Source organism: Camelus dromedarius, chromosome 6, assembly GCF_036321535.1.
Source record: "Camelus dromedarius isolate mCamDro1 chromosome 6, mCamDro1.pat, whole genome shotgun sequence".
NCBI lineage: Eukaryota > Metazoa > Chordata > Mammalia > Artiodactyla > Camelidae > Camelus > Camelus dromedarius.
The window spans coordinates 50,578,127-50,601,120 of NC_087441.1; the positions used below are offsets into that span (position 1 = coordinate 50,578,127).

The 22,994-nt window shown below is 40.9% G+C and overlaps 1 protein-coding gene across 3 annotated transcripts in view; it reads right to left on the bottom strand.

Annotated features, from left to right (window-relative positions):
• GRIK2 (glutamate ionotropic receptor kainate type subunit 2) overlaps positions 1-22,994 on the bottom strand; it is a 605,730-nt gene that overhangs the window by 552,705 nt on the left and 30,031 nt on the right. For 2 of the 3 annotated variants that reach the window (XM_031456080.2, XM_031456083.2), the window contains one exon: positions 20,953-21,360. In XM_031456080.2, coding sequence (XP_031311940.1) covers positions 20,953-21,067 — 115 coding nt within the window. In that variant the 5' untranslated portion in view covers positions 21,068-21,360. Of the gene's footprint in view, positions 1-17,466; positions 17,745-20,952; positions 21,361-22,994 lie in introns of those variants that run through there. The other variant, XM_031456088.2, reaches the window with a different exon arrangement.

The window sequence follows — 22,994 nt, forward strand, 5'->3', positions numbered from 1 at the left end:
TGGAATAATCCTCAAGGAGAGTTAGTAGAAGTCAGGGGGGTGCTGGTCAGGGAGAAAGGAAGATGGCATCTCTGGGAGACACTAAGATCTAAAATTCTACAGAAGGAGTAAACAAAGCCAATGTATATTTGAATTTGCCTGTGACACACAGAATAGACTGCAAGAAAAGTTAGCTATTTAAAAATATACATGCTCTGCTGCCTTCATAATTTTTATCTTACATTTCATGTTGATAAATGTTTTAAATTATGGTACAAAGTTTAAAAAGTAGGACAAATTTCTACGCAGTCATGGTATAAATTATGGGGGAAAGATGCATACTAGAAAACAATGGAACAGAATATGCTGAAATACTATCAGTGGTTGTGTGAGTTGTTGCTCTTATGAATAATTTATTTTGCTATCTCAATTTTCAATGTTTTATGAAACATTTATAAATTATACAACAAACACATTTATTAAAACATAATGGGGGGAGGGTAATAGCTCAGTGGTGGAGCACACGCCCAGCATGCACAAAATCCTGGGTTATCCCTAGCACCTCCACTAAGAAATAAAATAAAATAAAATAACTGAGTTGGTACAAGCCAGCACTGGTCAACATTAATATAACTAATTATTCTACAGTGTTGATTGCATCAGAAAATTTGGGTATATTTTATTGCAAATTTGATCTCCTATTTCTTTTCAGAAAATAGTAACAACCCCCACAGACACACATTGTGAATGGAAGAAACCAAGCCCTCACAAGTAATCTGTATCATCCTTACTCTGGCTCTCGACATTTTCTACTCATATAGCTACAGTGCATTCCAAATTTGGGGAGACTTCCCAAGTAAGAAACTCAGACTGTCCAATTAGCCAAAGCTTTAGTGAGTACGTCACTAAAGATAAATTGCTTAGTGCTGTCCCAATGTGTAAGGGCCCCAATTCCCTGTATACAGTTCTCCCCATGCATTTGTGATCCACTCTACAAAAATGAGGATAATGAGCTATGTAAGTCAGGATTTCTTCAATTCAGTCTAGAGCCAGCTCATCTCTGTTCCCAAAGGAGCAAATCTCAGCCGTCAAGAGAGAGAAAAGATGCCTCTGAGCTTTCCCACCTCATGGTCTCTTTCGGCTTCAAAGCCTCTTTTTCCATATTCCATTTGACCTGTTCTCACTTTCTCCCCATTTCTCATACCTAAAAATCACCTCTCTTTTCTCCTCTAGCTTCTTCCAAAATCAGAGGAAAGCAATCAGATTAAACTAATTAGTACTAAGCTTTAAATGACAGGAATATTTTCATTTCTCCATTTTTATTTTTTCACTTACAAATGTGATGACACAGATATAACTACACAGATACATAAGTATGCTCATGTGCTTCTTCCTTTTACCCCTTTTCCCGTTTTGATTCCTCTCTTTGGTCTTCCCATACAGATCCACATTTCCCACACAGATCCACGCCTTGTCTCCTCCAGGCATCTATGTTAACAACCAGTAGTCTTTCTCTGTATTCATATAATCTCACACAGAGCTATACTTAATGCAGGGGTGCACACACGCACAGACTCATCCAGAACACTCACATACACACAATATATGCACATATATTTACACACACAGTTTTACAAAAAAAAAAGAGGAAAATATTATTTTTTTACTTATTGTTTTCTCATTCAACAATACCTTTTGGAAAGCCTCTAAGTCATCTGGTATAGTCCCAATTTGTCCTTTTGAATATAGATAAAATAGTACATGGCATGAACATATAATTTATTCAATGATTCTCTTAATAGAAATTCACTGTATTTCCTTTTTTTTTTTTTTTGCCACAATAAATAGCACTGAAATAAAGAGCCACTTAATTAGGTCTTTATACATAGTGCTCTTATTTCTACGGGATAGGATCTTACGAGTATACTGCTTGTGTGTATATATTTAATTTTAATAGATACTGCCAGATTGCTTTCCAAAAAGGCTGTAATGCTTTACATTTCCACCGGTAATGTATGGGAGTACCCTTTCCCCCACATCCCAGCCAACAATATATGCAGATGCTCTATTCTATTTCTGCCAGGCTGATGAGTGTGAAGTGATGTATCGCTTATTTTCAACTTGCCTTTCCCTGACTGCTAGTAAACTTGAACATCTTTTCATATGCATATTGGCCAACTGCCCTGAAAAAATAAATAAGTTCATTTTTTCTTCTTTTTTAGGGATACCCCATAGGGCTTTTTAAAGTATACCTAAGTACAGGCTTATCTAGCCCATCCATGAGAGTAAAATGGGATTCCCTCTAGATATTCAAAATGAAACCAGTATGGAAAAGATACTCAGCTGTGCTCCATAGACAGTCACTGAGGAATTCCCTAGTTCCAACCCGAAGTATCTAAGAGTGTTCAGTTTTGCCAAGGGTTTATCTTGTGAGGTTGTGGACTGATAGAGAAAGAGAGTAAGGCACGATGTCTGAAGTTCATTGGTGGAGTCAGCTGGGTAGTCAGCCCTGCCTTCAGACTTTTTATATTTAGCACGTGCTACAGTACACAAGCCCCTCTGTTCTCTGGTAGGACACATCCCATGTGGTAATAAATTAAAACCAAGAGATCACTGAGGTATCATGGCAACATGAAGGATCATATGAATTCCCATAAGATCCATAAGAAAAAAAATCCAAGGAAAATATAAAAACAAGACTCCATATTGAGTTCGAAGAGGTGTCCACATATATATTCACATAATTGGTTCTCATGTTCTAACGTTGAATAATTCAGGGAGAAATAAACACATTTAAATCATGTCATTTGATTTTTAATGGTAAAGAAATATTTGTAAGCAGTATATTGAATTTATATTCAAAAGCATCTCTTTGCTCTATTTTTCTTTTACTTCTGTCTTTTTACTTAGGTGTAGGGGTAGAGTAAATATGAAAGGCTGGGATCATTTCCTTCCAAGAACATACTTGATTGAATTTTAAACTTGAAGTGTTTCTCTAAAAGGACTGAGAAAGAAAGGAGGACTTCATCAGGTAGGTCATAAAAGTGCTAAACATTGAGAAATCAGAGCCATAATGATGCTCCAAATTAGCTTCCCCGAGGAGGGGATTCTGGCCGCAGCCTTTGTTAAGTGCTGTAATGTGTAGTGAGTAAAATGAATTATTCATGTAATACATGAACATACTCTGGGAATTCCTGAAGGACTCCAGGAGAAAATATGATTTATCTTTCAGGTGATAAGAAGAATTTGGATCCTGATTTCAAGCAAATAATACAATTCAAGAGCAGCTTGCATTGATTTCACAGTCTTTAGATTTCCCCTCCCCCCAGTAAAAGCAGAGGAAATATAATTTAATCAGTAGGGGAAGAACCTGTGCTGATTATGTGAGCCCTCTCCTGAAATCTCAGAGGTGGGACTGCATTCCCAATGCAGGATTTGCATTCAGTCTGCCTTTGCTAAAATACACAGTTGCTGCTATTTGTGTATGTGAATCATTTCTTCTATAACAAGGATGGAACTACACTTGGGAATTAATTCAAATTAAGTATTAATAATAGGAGCAACTTTTTTAGTGTCATTAAAAAAAGTGCCGTTGGTATTTAAAACCTAAATTGTCACAAAGCATCCTCCCTCTCCCTGTATACGTTCAGGTTCTAATCCCATCATTAAATTTTCGGTCAAAGTATTTTCTCAGTTGTCACCAATGGAATGAAAGGAATCCAAGTGAGATTCAATGCTCATTTACTTGAGATTGCTTTAAAATCCTAGGTTTTGTTTGTTTGTTTGTTTGTTTAAAAAAAAAAAGAACATTCAGTGGATATTTATTCCCTTTTCTTGGGGAACTTGGTGGCACAAATGGCCCAAGGATGCTTTCAAAATGAGCAGGGATGTATTCAAGCTGTATTACCTGTACTTTAGTGTTATTTATGAAAAGTAGGCTAGTGAAGAATTAAGAATATGGATGATAATAACTTCAAATATTGCTCAGCAAAGTCATGTTCTTTCAACTTTCAGGACTCATGCCTTGTTAAATGGAAGAGTATTAGGAATGCCCTCTTTGGGATGACAAAGGGTTAATGAGCATATATTAAGGAGCACACCCCCCAGGCTACGAGACAGGCCCAGACAATGGGAAGGTCCCAGTCACTGCTCTTCATGCCCACTGTCCCCTACCACCTCCTCTTCTCTCTGACTATTACCTAGACCACTCTCTAGGCTGCTAAAGGCAGAGCCATCCTCTATGGCATGCTGCACAGCTTACTGAAGAGAGACAAAGTTCTGGAATATAGCATTTCCTGACACCTTGCCATCTGCCCACAAAATGAAGCTTCTCAGAGCAAGAGATAGCAGCAGATTAGTAGCTGGATGAACCTTGAACATTCCTAGTTGTCTTGTGCTGAAAAGTGGACTTCCTGCACTCCTCCCACCCCCAGTTGGGTCTCAAAATGCAAGAGCGCCACCCCTAGAGGCAGCACGAGGGAAGGGGCAGAGAAGGGGCCCAAGATGTCTGGATTTGATGGCACTGAACCCTGAGCACTGGACCACCTCTATTCCCACACCCTCGTCCCTGGGTCCCTGGATCTTTGTTCGTCTCGCTTGGGCTTGCCCCCATGTGATGGGAAGATAACCCTTTTCCATTCTAATTTTGCCTCTGAAGACTCCAGTCTTCTGGCCGAGATCTAGGAACTCTAATAATAATACAAGGACCTAAATATACTAAAAAGAATAACTCAATATTTGTGTTTTTCAAAACTTTGCCCTTTCCAATAAAGTATAAACTCTTTGATGGCAGGAGCCATGTCCATTTCTATTCATGCTGCAAACCCAGTGGCTAACACACCACCTGACACAGAGTAACTGCTCATTAAATAGATTAGATTAGTCAGTGGTTCTCAGATGTTAGTGGGTATCAGAATCAGGTTGCTGAGCCTCATCCTTAGTTCCTGATGCAGTAGATCTGGGGTGGGATCTGAAAATCTGCATTTCTAACAAGTTCCCAGGTGCTACAGCTGCCCATGGCCCAGAGACCACATTTTTGAGAAACACTGCATTAAACCACATGAAATTATTTACGTTGATCCAAAATGGCTAAATATTAGCAATTTCATATGATTTAACTTAACATATTTATGAATTAATATATATGAGTAGATGGAGAAATATGATGTAGGCATTTATATTCTTTCTTGAGCTTGTCCCAGAAGCCAGCATCAGTGCATGTGGCATTACAGAACACAGGCTCTGGAGCCGGACAGACCTGCATTTAAATTCACCCTGACACTTACTAGGGCTGGTGCCCCAGAGAAATCACTGATTTTCTCGAAGCCTCAACTTTCTTATCTCTAAAATGGGGGTGATGGACTTGTGAGGACTGAATGAGAAAACACGAAAAATACCTGCACTGTACCTGACATGTGGCAGATATTCAGTAAAGAGTAACCATCACCATTATTATTAATTTTACCATCATTATTACCATCTTAACATTGGGCCACACTCTAGAAATAAGAATAAGTCATGTTCTCCTATGTATTTTCTCTCTGTGAGACGTTAACTAGAATTGGAAAAGGCTGCTTGAGGGTTATTTCAGAAGAGCAATGGTTCTTCATGCTGAGGAAAATGTTCCTGTTACAGCATGCAACGCCTGCTCTAGGTCCAGCAGCGTGCTGGGAGAACCCCACATCTCAACTACAGAGAAGCAAAATTCAACCAAAAGTTGTTGAAATGAAAGGATCAGAAGACTTGCTGCCAGAAATCTAAACCGCTTCAAACTCCTCAATATTGGGAACATCTGGGAAAAGTTATTTAGCCTTTCTCAGACTGTTTCCTCACCTGTGAAAGAAGATTAATACCATCAACTTTTTAGGCTTATTATAGGAATTAAATAAACACTGTGTGTGCACATGCATAAAAAATCCAAAGCACTAAACAAGGGTTATATTTTTGTGCAACGTGCAGTAAAACAGTACCAGTCTCAACCACACTATTCCACAGTCCCTATAAATCCACCCATACAAGCCACATCTGGGTGTTGATTTAGAGTTTATAAAATGTGGTCATTGTAGCTGTGTAATCTCTAACTATCTCAGGACCTCAGCTGTCCTTCTCTGTTACCAGAGGGCCCTCATACCTCCACCACCACCCCAGCCTCTTTGCACAGGCCTGCATGAGATTTTATTTATTTAATAAAGCCACTAGCCGCACAAAGAAGGAAAGAGAAACACTGAGAATAGGGTGGTTATGAGTAAGAAGGAAATGGAAGCGGGTCCTGGAAAGGTGGAAGGGGGACGGGAAAAGATCCTACACCTGCATGAAGAACAGATCATGTGATAGAACAAAGTCAGAGAAGTGGCTAAAGCTGGCTTGCTGCCCACTTTGAAGAAGCAGGAGAAGACCAGGTGCTGTATCTGTCCACCACGGGGAAGGAGTGAGTCAGAGCAGGGTCAGTAAGAGGGAAGACAATATGACTGACATGAGAGGCTTTCTTCCTCCCCATCTTGGGTGCAGCTAGTTGAGGCTCATCTCTGCTCTTAAAGGCTAGGGAAGTCATGCAGACACAACCACATTAAAACTAGTGCATTCAATACTTTCCAGTAAAGATTTTAAATCTCCTTGGCATGTCAGGGTGACAGGGTGACCCTGTTATTGGAGCTCTCAAACAAATGAGAGAAAATGGGAAATAACCTGGGTTTGGGGGCTCATTCTCTTTTAGATTTCATAACTGTCGTCTAGCAGATGCTGTTTACATTAGCTACTTCTCATTCACTTGATGTCGAGAACATTGACATTTCCATTATGAGAATTTAAGGAAAGAGGAACAGAGTGATTGATGAAAGGGGATTAGCAAAGCGAACAAAGGAGTCTCCTCTCCCACCTTCTTTCACCTGCCCTAGTACCATCCTCTCAGAAAGCCCCAACCATCCCATCGTGCCCTCATTGGAAAGATCACATGAACAGCTGCCTTTTGGGCCAACCAAACGTGAAATGAAACAAGAAAGGAAATGAGGCACAAGAGATGAGCACTGCAGTGCTCAGAGTCTCAGACTTTCATATTTTGATTCATGGAAACTTGAATCTAAAATTTTACAAACATCAGTGGAAAAACTATCTTCACTCCACCCCTCCATATGTAATCTGGTCCCAGTCCATAAAAGGGTTGTTAAACTCTGCACAGACCACTTAATAAAAATAAGCCCTTTTATCTGCTGCCAGAGAGCAACAAAAGAACTCTTGTGTGTCTGTGGAGATTCTAGGATTATGTTAGGATGGATAATAGAAAGACAAATACTTGCTAAAATACTGTCTGTTACTCCCAGAATCACTATGGCAATACCCAAGCCAAGCAGCTGAGAAAAGCCTTAACACACTATGCAATTCAAATGCAACCCATCACTGCCGTTGTAATTACAGGTGCCTGCCTCCCTCCTCTCAGATCTGTGGATAAAAGCCTAGGGCTGAATTTGTATCTCAGCTGCACAGAAGCCGCAACTAATAGTCAATAAACACAGAGAACTCTGCATTTGACAGACAGGCTCTTGTAGAAGACAGAGCTAACCTACTGTTTCGCAGCTCTTCCACACTCAAATTTTCAGGATAACAAAAGAGGAAGGGATGTTTTTGGATGCTCGCTAAATGCAAGGACTTTATTTCATTTAAGCTCCACAAGAATCATATAAGTGAGATGTTATTACCCTTATTTTTTAAATGAGAAAAATGAGACTCAAAGGTCCAGTAATGTGCCTTAGGTTATACACCTCTCAAAGTGGTGGAATTGGCCCTGGAATCTCAATCTTTCTGACCACACAATCCGTGCCTTTTCCAGATCAGTCTGGAATCAGGCTCCTGGTAATAGGTTATTAGCAATGGGCTGTGGTTCTCCTAACTTGTAAACTCCTCTCAAAGACTGATATATGGCAATTTTCAAATGAGAATTCTGTACCTCCACCTTTTTAGGGGGAGATGGAGTGATCAAGATTTAAGATTCCACTGTGGCTGTATCTGTGTGCAGGCAGATGGGAAAACACTGAACTTAAAGGCAGCCCCAAAGGTTAAAAAGAGCACAGCAGTGTAACTAGAGAAGGGATGTTTAGGAAGGCACAGGAAGGTAATACTTAGAGTCTCTAGAATCTGTCTTATTAAAAAGGGACTGAAAACATTTGTGCTGAGGTCGTACACAGAATAGTGTCCACCAGCCACATGGAAATTCAGCTTCTTAAACAAAGTTACTCTCAGATTTTTGCTGCACTAACACTGAAACCACTTCCTTCCCTCTGAGCAGGCCAAAAGGTATCTCCTTCCAGTGATGTAGGCTCCTCTCAAATACAGAATCCAGGATGATCATCTCCAATTTCCCACTCTGGAGATCACAGCAATAGTCTATCTCAAAGGCACCAGCCACACATTTTTATATCATTTTACTGGGAATTTATGAAGCTTTAACATGCCTAGTTGTTTTTTTTTTTAATATGATCTTAAATAAATAGAAAAAATAAATCTACTATTTAAAAGTATGTCCTTTAAAGAAAAAACTGGGTAAACCTAGCAACAAGCCCTGAGCAATTACCCATTTCAAAATGTTAATTGTTATGTGGAAGTGGCTTTTGAAGTTCAGTTTAATTTCCTGAAAGCCCCAAACAACTCTATTTCTCTACAGAAAATAATTAAGCATCGGGGATGATAATGTGATTAGCAAGTAAAGCACATGGAATTTGCTTAGCAAATCAGAAAGTAAAGGGAGGACTATGAAACTGCTGCTGTTCCTCCCCTGTCCAACCTCATCACCGGTGCCTGAGAGCCAGAGCCGTCCTCAGCTTCAGAAGCACGTATGGGGGTGGGGAGGCAGGCCCACCACTGCAGAGAGATACTCCACTATTTATATGTCACCTGTCTAAAGGCCTATTGGGTCCTGGTTGACCGTCTGGCCCTTCACGGTCTTAAAGGGCACCCCACTGGCCTAAAAATCTCATAGGACTCCTATGGGATCCAATCATCCTTATGAAAATAGCATATGATATAGAAGCATCTGATCTAAATGAGCCTGAACCAATTACAGAAATCAAGTACTTGGTGTTGCAAAATTAATTAAATGATTGAGTAACTGATTGATTATGTTAACAGGTTCTTATATGCCAGGCACTTCACTAAGCACTATGTATGCATCATCTCTTGATTCTAAGAATAACTCTATAAGGTAGATAATACTGTCATTCCCATTTTCCAAGCAAGGAAACTAAAACTTACGAAGATTCCACAGCATGTATCAATCATACAGCTCAAAGGCAGCAGAGCTCGGGTCAGACTCAGGTATGTTTGAATCAAAAACCCAAGCTCATGGCCCTATATTAGAAGAACTGGTTAATAAATGACAAACATCTATATAGTGGAAAGTCACTGTTAAAAAACTGTTATACAAAAGTGCTTGATGACAGAAAACTGTTCACAATAACGTGTTAAGTGGAAAAAAACTAAGTTAAAAAAAAAACAGGGACAGTAAAAGTAAAGGATAAATCTCAAAATGTCATTAATGGTGAGATAATAGGTGATTTTTTTCATAATTTTCATACATTTTCCATTTTCTACAGTAACTATGTATTACTTTTGTAATCAATCAAAATGTTTTTGTTTTAACTTTAAAAGGCTAGTAAATAGATGCAAAATGATAATAGCGGTTTTAGTAGAATGGCACAATTATTACACTTTTAGACTTCTCCATATTTTCCAAATGCACTACAAAAGCACAGTAATTCTAGACTTTAAATTGGATGAATATATGGGATTAAAACCTACTGTGACTCTATTTCTATTTTGCAAATAAGTTCATTTGTATCATTTTTTAAGATTCCACCTAAAACTGTATCACATGATATTTATTTACAAAACAGAAATTGACTCACACACATAGAAAACAAACTTACGGCTATCAGATGAAAGGAAGAAAAGGATAAACTAGGAGCTGGGGATTAACAGATACAGACTACCATAGCTAAAGCAGACAAACAACAAGGACCTACTGTATGGCACAGGGAACTATACTGTATCTTATAAGAACCTATAATGGTAAAGAATTTGAAAAAGAATATATATTTGTATATAATTGGATCACTGTGCTGTACATCTGAAACTGACAAAAAATTGTAAATCAATTATAATTCAATAAAAAAAGATAATTTTTTAAAAAAACCTGTGAAATTCATGCCATATTAAAAGGACTTGTCATAATATGTCTGCCAGAGAACTGCACACCACCAGACACAATTTTTTTGAAATTATATGTTTACATGCTCTCAATCATTAAATCCCCCTGGAACTATTTTAATGAAATAATTGACAATATTTAAACACATATTAATAAACAGAGTTGAGTCCAAATAAGAAAACTTCCCAGGAATAGTAAAGTTAATTCAATGAGTTTCTTCAATATTTATCTTAAAATTATCATTAGCATGTAATTATGATGATTTTAATACTTTAGACTCTCTAACCAATCTAAAACTGTGCTATTAATGGTACCATCAATAAGGTGTCTTCTATACGTAATTCAGTATAAATTCTCCCAGATGGCGTTAAATTATACGAATATACTTAGTAAACTGATGTTTTACCTAATTGGCAATAAATGTGGAAAAAACCTAGCAACCAATAATTTGGATAGATAAAGATATTATCAGTTTTAATACTAAAGCAGCGTATATAATTATTAACAATGTACACCTGAAACAAACATATGAGCATTATGGTTTCATTCCAAAAGTAATGTCCAGATTTCAACTCTTGGCACCATGACCTAACAATAACCTAACTATATGATAGTATAGTCAGAGCAGTGGACTGGGGGTGAGGTGAGCATGGTTTAGTCCAAGAGGTTTCTAATGAACACCACGTAGGCTGGACTCTATTTTCAGCCCAGATTCTGGGCCATTTACATGTATTCATGGCAACTGAGTTGGAGGTCTTCTTAACTAGAGCAGATGTCTGCTGAATTCTTTTCTGATAGATTCTGGGAAAACAAAATTTTAAAATGATCTCTTAGGGGCACCTTTAGTAGGAAGTTGAGCGAGAAAGGTCCCACAGCTATTCATCATCTTAGACATTATTTGTAAAACAACACCTGTTTAAGGTCCCTTTGAGCTATGGGGTCGGTTATGTGAGTATGAATATTCTAATTGCTCAGGTTTTAAAGAATCAGTCAGCCCTTCAGTGGTATGCCAAGAGCCCAACACTGCTTGCGTTCTGTGAGGAAAGATAAAACGTCCCAGTCACAACCCTTATCTACAAAATGTACTCACTGTTTTGCATAGCGTAGTCCTGACTATCAACTGTCAATCCAGAAAGCTGATGCACCCACTACTATAAACAGGAATTACAAATTTTAAATTCAAAAACTCCTTAGGATTATTTGGCTCAATGATTGATTCTCAACCTGCGGGTGAGTTCTGTTTTGTTTCTTTGAAGTGCATTTCTTAAGAGTTTTCTAAAAAAAAAAGTGAAGATACTATGACTATGCAGTTGTGAAAAAAATGAAACATTTTAAACCACAGGATCTCCAGGTTTGGGAACCAGGAATTTAAATTATTTAAGGCTCCTCCCATTCTGATGTGTATGTATAGAGCAAAGTCCCAAAAGTCCTTTTCTACCAATAAGCCCAGAGTTCTATACATTTTCCTATTAATTCAAATATTATCCTTGGAAGTTAGGAAGTAACACCCATTCTACAGAAATGGAAGTCAAGGCTTAATGAGATTTAATTATTTTTCCTAATTTACAGCCACTAGGTGACAAAGTCAAGAGTAAAATTCTAATTCAAACAGGGCTAGGGTCCTGAGTTCATGTAGAATTAGAAAATGTTACAATAAACCCATTCTACTAAAATTGTTCTTAATTTTAATTTAATTTTAAATCCTGATTTTAAATAATTTTATTATATTATATGAAATTATACATATGTATAGGTATTGTTTCAGGTAATGGAAATCTCTTGGAATTAGACAAAAAACATTGAGAATGCCTTGGAGACAATATACTATGTCCCTGCAAGAAGCTAATGGTACTTTTAAGTTGTCTTCGATTGCATTCTCCTTTAGATTAACTGGAAATTTTTCCTTGCTTAATCATTTGATCTGGCCATATGTTAAAAAGACATTCCTTTATTTCACTTCAGAACTTTTCTTAAGAAGTATCTGTGATCCAAGACCAAGAAGTTCTTAAAGGTTTCAACGATCAAGGACAAGGATGGGTCCTTTGCTTGCATTTCAGCAACACAGAAAAAAGAGATCCACTTGTTCTTCATAAAATGTAAGCAGCAGACTGAGAAACCACTTGACTGCTTGTTGCAGACCAAGTCAAGCCGAGACTTCCATGTTCAATTGCTTTCGAGGGGCAACAAACCAGAGTACAAACCCTGTAACCTAAATCTTAAAGCTATGGAAAAGCAAGGCCTTATCTATCCTCTAACAGGGCCAGTCTATTCCCTGTTCCAAAGGTCACCTTCGTAACTTCTGCCTAAATTCCTTTTCTTGTTCTGAGTCTTCTGTCAATGATACATTTCCCTCTCTTCTTCCCTATTACACAGTTTTTTACAGATCCCAGCCGGAGTCTCATCTCTCCTATAAAAATGCAAGCCCACAATAATCTCCTTTAAACAACTATTGTATATATTTTCTGTGCCTCTCAATCGGTACTTTAATGTGTATATGTCTTTACTCTTTAACTGGATTACAAACTCCCTGAGGTCAGAATCTGGGTCTTAGAATTCTATCTGCCTAGCACATAACAGGTACTCAATTACTGTTTGTTGAATAAATAGATGTGGTCAAAGCTTTGGACCCTGGGGAAAGGAAGACCTTCACAGACATGAAAGAGGGGAATGGGGGAGCTACAGAAGAAGGAGATGAAGAAAGAAAGGGAATAATCTATGGAATAATGTTCTATGAAAGAAAAGGTGGAAGAAACAGAGGAAGCAAATGTCTAGGGGAAGCTACAAGAATCACTGACTCTTCCTAAAACTGATGCAAAACATAGAGAGTCAGAGGCTACCCTTGAAAAACAGCATAATTCACTGAAAAACATCACTTGACCGGCAGTCAGGATGTTCATATTTTGGCCTAAAATCTGACATTAACAAGCTGTGACCAGAACAAGCTATTTAACTGCCCTTAGCAATTCATCTCTAAACTTAGGATACTAGATTTGATCTTTAAAGCCCCCTTTGGCTCAGATATTGTATGATTCTATAGTTTTCCTTCATCTTGAGAAAGTTTTCATTTCACTTCTTTTGGGCACGGTAGGGCCTGAATGCACTAAAGGTATGATAAACAATACAGAAAGAAGCTTTTCTTAGTAAGACAATCAGGATTAAAAAGACAGCATAAAATAAACCAAAAGCCTATGATGATTACTGAAGCAGAACATTGCTTTAATATTTGCTTTGCTTATTTGATCATTTTAGCTGAGCAATATTCCCATTGTGATAGGTCAAGGACTCAGAGTGAGGCTGAGCTGGAGACAGAAATGGGAGTTACAGGCGACACCTTCCAAACACTTGCTTCATTTCACTGAAGGAAAAGTACCTTGTTGATTTAAAAAAGGTGTGAAAAGCATTTAAAGATCCTTTTATTGGAAGCAGATATGTCAATGTAAGAACATCACTGATGTCTTATTTAAAATCATCACATATGCTCAAAGATTTGGACTAATACAAGCAAAAAGATCAATTTACAACGCACTGAGATGTCTGGCAGTAAATCTAGAAGAGACTTGGTATCAAACGGCACTTGACTTCACTCTTTTTTCAGTCTCCCCATCACATTAGTGCTAATCACTCAGCACTCCCTTAGGCACCTGGTATTCTCTTACACAGCTGAGCATCTCTGTCACAGAATCGATTGATCTAATATATTCATCCTAACTTTACCATCCAGGGACTATGCGCTCTCCCTTCCTGAATATACTTGTCTTACAACAAGGCCATGGGAGGCGGCAAATGCTAAACCAAAAAGAAAAGCTGATTGAATTACGTGTGTCAGTGGGGAAAATATCTGAAAGCCACAACCTCCCAAGACCCTTTCAGAACATCACATATAGCTCTGCTGTCCAGAGACCCATCTCTATTAAAAGAAGGTTTTGTTTTTAATTAAGAAAATAAAGGGTTCAAATCAATCTATAGGGAAATGCTATATCTGAATGCTGTGGTAAATGGAGACAAGCCACAAAGCTCAAATACAAAAATAAAATGTAAAATGAAAAATCCTGCAGAAAGATTTTAAGGGTCTTCTCTAACCTCCCACTCAGTGATACCAGATTAGTTTTATCTAAGCTTATTGTCACTTCGAAAATACAACAATATAAAATATTTGGCCCTAAAAGTGTGAGGCAAGAGACAAATAGGCCTAGTTGTTTGGGGACCAGTGAGGAGTGGGAATATGGGGTGGGCTGGAGGATGAAACCTGGTGACCTTTGGGCCACCTCCCACTTAGCTGAGTGCTTTTGGTTTGGTCAGCTCAGAATTTTTAAAACAATTTTTTAAAATTATGTACAATCAAAATTGGGCAGATGTTTATATAAAAACTTGGGTCTCACATTTTTCTAGAATAATCAAAGGAACAGAACTTTAAGAAGACAATTTCACAAGGCAAGAAGCGGTCTGAAGAAACAATCTCATAAGAGACTGAGGCTTGATTTTTACCATGGAACTGGAGCTAAATGTATTCTCAGTGTAAAGCAAAGAATTGCCCTTTTCCAGGGGCAAAAGGAACCTGAGTGCACTAAAGTCTGGTAACCTGAGTGAAGTTGCATTAAGGAAAAACAAGGACAGGATTAAAAAGACAGTGCAAAGCCTAAGTTAAATACCTATGACACTGCTGAAACTGTAGGAGAACATTTTTAAAATTATCTTTGCAGTTTCTCTAGTACAGATAAGCTTTGTGTATAAGAAAAAACTACCAAAAGCAAAACTTTCAAAGAAAAGTCAAATTTGTTCTTTTCAGTTACTGAAAAGAAAGGATTCATCATCAACACCTGTCCTCAACACCTTGGACACTCTCAAAGAATTCTAAATGTCTTTTGTTCTTGAAATAAGAGACATACATAATTCTATTTATGAAGCCAGCTCTTAAAAAAACATTTCCTTATTGAAACTTGGTCCTAAACCTAGGTTCACAGTATATGGTGAAGGTCTAAAGAAAGCTTATTTAACCTACATTAAATCTTAATAATGCATTAATGAGTCTTTTAAAGGGATGATTTTAATTCCTCAATCTTCAACCATAAAGACTATATAGTGCTAATCTGCCTTGCCCTTTCGATTAAACTTGTTCAGGGCGTTCTATTTAGTCAGCACCCGGAATGGGCCATTAAAATTCTTGTTCGGTAAGAGTTGTGTTCAGTGCTCTGTTGTTTTAAATTCCATTAAATCCAAATGGTCTTTATCGCCCCATGACCACCATGACTTCAATCAGCCAATTTAATTACCTTACAAAATTGTCAGCAGAAGCAGCAAAGAAAAACAGGAAGCCCTGTGACGTTATCAGATTGAAATCTTCCTCTCCAGTGTTTAATCTAGACCAGTCAATAATGATGATGTGCACCTACTTCCTTCCCTTTCGGGGGCTTTTGACCTTACCTTTCATGCTAAGATTTAGGGTTTAAGATTCATTTGAAGCACTTCTAGTACCTTGATAACTGGACTACAAATTGAAAGCCCATAGAAGATAAAGCTTCACCCCTCAAATGCAAAACAGTCAGCAATTTCACTTCAATACTTTAGACCACCCTTCAGAGGAAAACCTAGGATCTCTCGCAAACCTCCGGTATTATGGATGCAGTAGATGAATGATTTAAGTACAGTACAGTTGAAAGACAGTGAACCACTTCCTACTTTGATGTGTAAAAATGGACATCGACAATTTCCAGGGAATAAATGGAGCTGGAGCTACAATAACACAGTAAAATCCTAAGAACAGAAGGAGAAAATGAATTCCTTTCACTTGAGTTTCTACCACAAAAGAGCAAAGCATTTTCTTTATCAGAAATGTTGATAATTAAACAAAAAAAAATCAATGATCATGTCACCATTATCATAGGTGACACTTCTTTTTAATGGTGAATAGACTTGAAAAGGCTCTGATAATCAATGATGCAGCCTGTGTTTGGCCTGTTACGTTCCTCCTTTGTGTGGGAGCAATTCACATTAACTTTCCTGTGCTGAGTAAATGTTGAAACAGTGTCATCTGAGAATTTAGGGAATGAACACACTGCAGCCATCACTTGAATTAAACTAGAAAGCTAAAGGTGTCTGTCTGAAGAAATGTCTACTGACATAGAAACACTTGTTCACCTCTGGAAGACCACCTCACAACGCCAGAAAACGTGTTGAGTTCCATGTGTCTGGGTGGAGAAGGGGTGCTATTTCTAGAGGACGAAAAGATCATTTTTCAAAGTAATTTTCTGAAATGAGTGTGCCTCCGTTGATAGATCACATCAGAGTTATTCTTTGAAGCTTTAAGAGTAAGTGAGAACTTATGTGAAAAAGATTTTTTTTTTTTTTTTTTTTTTTAGTGTGGCCCTTGTGTTGGCGATTCTTGGACAGATTTCTCTTCCTTGCTTTCCAGAGCTCAGCTGAGCAGGTAGGTGTTCAGGTTTTATCCGCTGCAGATAGTAGCCACTATTACTCCCCCATCCCCGCCTCGCAGGAGCCAGTTTTCCTGCTGCCAGATGTAAGGCCACTCCTCCCTCCCGCCCACCTCACCTCCCAAAGGAAGAAAAATCTCTTTCAAAGAAGTTGGAGAGAGCGGCAGCTCCTAAGCCCGACCAATTCACTCACACTCCTCGATATTGCAGAACATCTGCTACTAATTATTATATCTGGGAGCACATGAGATGGCCAGCAAATAGGGGGAATTTCTCTAGGAACCCTTTCCGTTCCCTCTCACTCTGTGGGTTCTATTATCCGGGCTGTCCCTGATCTGGTGGCCCTCACCTTGCGCAGGGAGGTGGCTATGCACTGTGCCATGGACGCAGGGTCAGTGCACAGTGCCAAGGAGGTCCCAGCGTGTCTGGAGGAAGACCTCGCCTGGGAAGCCTTTTAAGAAAGCTGTTTTACTGGCACGCCTGCGAGGAAAGCTAAGTCGAAACATCTGAAGGGAACAAGTGGCCTACCACACGCTCAGCTCCTCGCAGAGGACTATCTTGGAGGAGCCGCCCACGAGTTTGGGAGAAAGTTTGGGTTCATGTCTTCATTCCCGGCGTTCTAAACGCCATTTCAGGTCAGGAATTTGAAAAACCCGACCTCGGGATACTAGTGGTGGCTTGGGGAGTGATTCCATAAAGAAGATGCCAGAGCCCCCAAACTCCGAGCGGGACTGCCAGCCCCGCTTGGAGCCGGGCCGGGGCCGGCGTCTACCCCTCCCCACGCCTTCCCAGGAGCTGAGGTCAGCGGACCCGGAAGAGGAGAGCGGCTGAAGTAACAACAACAAAAAAAAAACGTTCCAGTACCTCCGAGCCACGGTCGTGCGGGGGGACCGTGGAATCGGGGCCGACGCCCCCGCGGACGGAAGGATTCCGTCTTCTCCCTCTCCAGCCGCTAGCAGGGCCGGGCCGCAGCCGCCGGCAAACAAAGATGCCTCATCTACACAGCGCGGCGCCGCGGGCTGCGGGGCGGGCGCGCGGCCGAGAGGCCCGGCTGGGGGCGTCGCAGGCTAGGGGCCCGGGAAGGTCGGCCCCAGGACGCCTTAGCCGACCCGGAGCGAGGGAACTGACTCCCTGACCGTCCAACATCCACCGGGTCCCCAACAACGCGCCCGGTGGGTGGTCGCCCTGGAGAAGCCAAGCTGGGCCGAGCCAGGGTCGAAGGTGGGCAAAGGGCCACGACCCACGCACGGCGAGGCGCCGCCCCACCCGCGGGGCAGGAGCTAACCCTTAGCTGAGCCTCAGGTCTCTCCCCCACCGCCCCCAGGCTGCCTTAAAGCTTCAGGAGAGTGCCCTGGGGTCAGTGCTCTGGAGACTTTCGGAGATGTTTGCTAAGCGGCCGGGGAGGAGCAGGCCCAGCAGTGCCGCCCTGAGGCCAGGCAGGGAGGGAGAGGGCACCGGGACAAGGCGCTCCCGGGCGCGACTGCAGGAAGTTTTCCGGGGGACCAGAGAGGAGTCATTGTGCCAAAGTGTCGTACTTGCTTGGCAAGAGAGCGCGCGCGCGCGCGTGTGTGTGTGTTGAGAGAGAACGAGACAGAGGGGGAGAGAAGAGATTCTGACTGAGAGACTGAGTACCCGAAAGAGGGGCGGGAGTGACGAGGGACTCGACAAGGGTCAGCACCCTGAGCTGCTCACCGATCTACAGACGTTGGTAGGACGCACGGTCAGGTCACAGCCCCAGTGGGAACGGGGAAAGGGCAGCAGAGAACCGGTGAAGGTGGTTTTCCACCACCTGCGGGAAAGGGGGGCTGGGGCGGTCGCCGCGCGGGCTCCGCGGTTGCCATAGCGCCGCCGCAGAGACGCTCGGCCGCTGGCAGAGACCAGCCAAGCCCGGGTCAGGGGGAAGGAAGGGCTGGATGCCACCGCCTCGGTACAGGCGGAGGGTCTCACCCGCAACCCAGGGGCAGCTGCTCCATCAGCAACTCCAACCCCTTCCCTTCCCAGGCTTGGGGCCAGGGATGAGGCTCTGGTTCGCCTTTTCAGCTGAAGTTGAAAATAACCTTTCTCAAGAGTGGTTCACACACACGCAACCCTCCACTCCACTTAAAACATGTTTTCCCCCAAAGAAAATAAAACTCCCGCCATTGCATCAAAATATCCTCAAGGGGAAATGTTCCACTGATGCAATGTACACAGCTCTCCCCCCACAACTCAGGTCAGAAATCAGAGAAAATGGATCTCCACGTGAAAGATGTGTGAAGTTAATGGAGGAAATAACAGGTTATCTAGGAACTGGGCTGTTGGTTTAAGGTATCAGGGCACGGGTGGGAAGGTGTTTGCCTACTCCCCTGTTTCTTAAGGACATTCTTAGTAAGCACTGGTCTAGGAAAATGTATTTTTGTGTGTGTGTGTCAGCTGTTTTGGAAAGCTGCTACACACTCTGCTACAGCCGCCAAGATTTTTAATATGAAGATATGAAATGATCAGCGAATGTAACAATCTAATGATTCAGCAAATATTGTGCTGCAAGACCAGAGCAGCAATAATTAAATCTTTAGAGAAATAGTGGCAGTTTTCCGGCTCCCAGGCTTCCTTTTTTCCCCACCCAGTCCTCAAACACACTAAGACACACTCATTCACAAACACACTTCAGAAGATATTTCAGTATTCCAAATAAGTAGGTTGTACTACTCAAAATATTGGGCAAAACTACCAAACTGTAGCATTTACCATGCTTGAAGCAAAACAGCTGAACACACACACATTTCTAGTGATACAGGGACCTGTTTTATCTCATCCAAAGAAATAAGCATTCCTGTGGACGCTTGTTGCTAAGAGCAACGTGCTTAAGTACCATCTAAAGGCATGAAGAAAGCAGGGAAACTACTACAGAAGGAATCCCAGTTATAACTCATTGTCTTTTTCTGTCATTACCAGTCTTCTGGACTCCAAGTGTCTATATGTTGGTGGGGGAGGATGGTAGGGTTCCCTTTTTCGGTATGTGAAAGCATTGCTACCCTGGTTCCACAAAGCCTGAGAAAGATGATAAATTTTGTAATTATAGAAAAAGCACATGGGAAAAGGAAAGAGAAAAGATGCTGTTGACATAATGGGAAGTGCAGGCAATCACTCTTCGATTTAAATTTGACTGAGTGACTTAATGTATCTGCTTTTATCTCAAAGACACATACTCAGGATTATATGCTTTCCTGCACTCTTTGGTCTAAATCCACTTGAACTGTCAAAGGAGGCACCCACAGTGGGAGCATTTACCCCCGTTGGCTCTCTCCTCTCTGGCTCTTATCTACTTAAGGGAACTTTCCCTGACTAGTTCTACTGAAACTCCATTGGCCATCCAGAGCGGCTGAGCCTAGCCCCCACGCTTCATTTCCTCCAAGCAAATCTTATGTCCAGCGTTTCCGCCGAGTCTCACGTTCAGATTTTCCTTCGCGCTCTAAGGAAACTTGATTCCTTGGGAAAGAAATAGATTCCCCTAATATATAACTGTCACCTCATTTTTTAAAAATCATGCTATAAGTGAAATAAAAATGCAGGGAGACTTTGATACACAGCCTCCCTCCACCCCAATCACCACTGTTCATCATTTATTGGTCCAGGATGCCGAGTGAGAAAGCTGTGGGAGGAGGACTCACGAGTTAAAAACAAACAAAAACCCTTCCTTAGGACGCAATTTCATTTCAGTTAAGCAGTAGCCTCCCCTTGCTAAGTAGAGCCTTCAACGTTACAACATTTATAAAAGCTCCGCGTACCTGTAAGGGCACCAGGGATTGGGAAAGTGGTGGTATTAATCGAAAAGGCTCTTTGGTGACAAAAGAGATCAAAAGGGTTAGTGCCTTTCACTTGCGTACCTGTCCAGGTCCCAGGCGGAAGCGGACGGACGCCAACTTCCCAAAGAGTTACTAGATATTAACTCATCGGCTGGGCAGCCCGAGATGCGCGTAGCCGCGGCGCACACGTTCGTGGGGAAGGAGCAGCCGGCGAGCCCGGAAGGCTCCCGGGGAGATAGGCAGGCGCAGCGGCGGTGGCCGTACCCCAGCGTCATTACCGTCTCCGTGACTGGCTACCGTGGGGAGGTAACGCAGCGACCACTACTACACACTAACACCCACTTCATCCTCCCGCGGCTAATTTTTATTTTATTTTTAAATAAAAGGGGAAAAAGAAATGAAATGAAAAACGCAAGTGGGTTCTTTAAAAGCCCGGGAGGCGGCGGAGCAGTGAACAGGTCGAAACGCACAGAGCCCACCCGCCTGGCAGAGCGAAGCCGCCTGCTTATATCCCGGCTGCCTTTGAGCCGGATACCAGGCGATGGAGAGGAATGGGGAATCTTACCAAATCTTAATACATGTGTGGTTCCTTGAGAATATCCAATCCACAGTAAACAGAGCAGGAGTTTAATGGTGCGCCTGAAGACTGGATTACTTAGAATCGGGGAAATAATCTTCATGGTGTTTCTGTGTCCACACGCGCGGCACCCACTTCCCCGATCTAGCGTTAGGCTCCCGGTTCGGGTAGGAATGAGGATGCGTCGAGTGGTGGCCGCAGACGAGATCACGGCATGGTCACAGAGAGAGGAAGGAGTCTCCGCTTCCCAAACCCATTAGCAATCGCTGCATGTTCTTCACTCACTGCGCCAAGGAGCAACCTTCCACTGCAAGGGATGGTGGGACATCCATGTTAGTCGGGGAGCATCCGGGAGAAATCCAGCACGCACACCCACAATGTCCGGGCAGCGCGAGCCTAGGGAAGCAAAGGAGGAGGAAAATCAATAGGAAATCCAGCCTTGGCAACGGCCGAGGCGACGGTATCGAGCCACAGTCCCAGCACAAAAGGCTCTTTGCTCGCAAAGGTTTTGCCAGGCCCTATTCTACTGCACTGCTGCACAGCTTCTGACGTGAAGCCAAGATTAAGTGAGAAAAATTGAGATAGCTGCTTGCCTCTTAAGGCTCCCTGCCAGTGAGCTTCCCAATATCTATTATGCAACCGATCTGATCGCCCACCTTGAGTTGCAAGAAAGAAGTCGGATTTATTTACGTGGAAAAAAAAGTTCTTTTATTTTCAGTAAGAGTCTTTACCAAGATAGGGACTGATGTATGCAAGCGGACTTCCTATATCGACTGATGAATTTTAATAAATGACAAGATAAGTCAAAGTCACTTTGCCTAGGAATTGTAAAAAAGGAAGTGGTCTCTAAGACGGAGGAATTTACTGCGAATGTAACTTGTTTTTAGGCTGAAAGAGGGTCTTATTTATACTTTAAAAAATTTGCACAGAAATTAATATAGATTAAGGTGCAATTGGAGAGGTGACTTTAAAAACTTGAGTGGGACATTCCTTGATTACTACTCAGCAATAAAAATAGATTTCTGCAAGTGGCCCTTTAAGGGAAAAAAATCTTGAATTAAAATGAAGGAATCATATTTTCCCACACATTTTTAGCTTATCTAAAATAATTGTGCATATATTAAATGACAATGATGTTTGGATTGGCGCAGCAAAGGCTTCAATAATTTATGCCCAAATTTCTTCTCACTTTGGTTTTCTGAATATCTTTTTCTCGAAAAGATAAAATATAGGATCATACCTTGAGCAACACTGTCACAGTTTTGTCTAAAAACACCTTTTATTTTCTAGTGTTCTGATCAGAATATTCAGAGTCCCCAGACAGTGACTGTCTTGGCTTTCAGAAGTAGCAATTTGTTCAAGAAAAAAAGTACAGAAATATGTTTTCTTTTAAAATAAAAATATACTTTATTGTTGAAATAGGTAATATTCCGTGTCCTCCATGCATATAGATAAAAATATCTGATCCTAATATTTTACATTAGTAAGTGAAACCAAGATGGATAGTGATATATTACTATATATTAATATTTTTAAATGATCAAGAAGAACAAAAGGCAAATTGCTGAACTTGTATCTTAAAATTAATCTCTTTTTCATAACCAACTAACAGAGCATAGGGTAAACCTTTGGAAAAATTGTAAGATCATATCATATTTGAAAACTATCAAAATTTTAAAGGAGTAATACAGGTACTACTTCTTCCAGACAGTAAGAAAACAATGTAATGTTTTCATCCCAACATAGTGATTTTTTAAAATCTATTTTTTCTGGAGATATTAAAAAAATGCTGATTTGAAAATAAACCTTTATTTTGCAAAGGCATTAAGTGGGCGTTGATTTTTTTTTAAGATGGATGCATAACTGCAGTGTCAAAAATAAGTATCATGAATGGCTAGTTCTGCAGTGTAGCAGGCAATTCAATCAAGTAATTTGACTATTTGAGCACTTTAAAAGGAACACCTTGTGCTAAAACTAAGGGTATCTAGCGACTCCTTCAGTCCATGTTTGAAATATCTCTTGTAAAACAT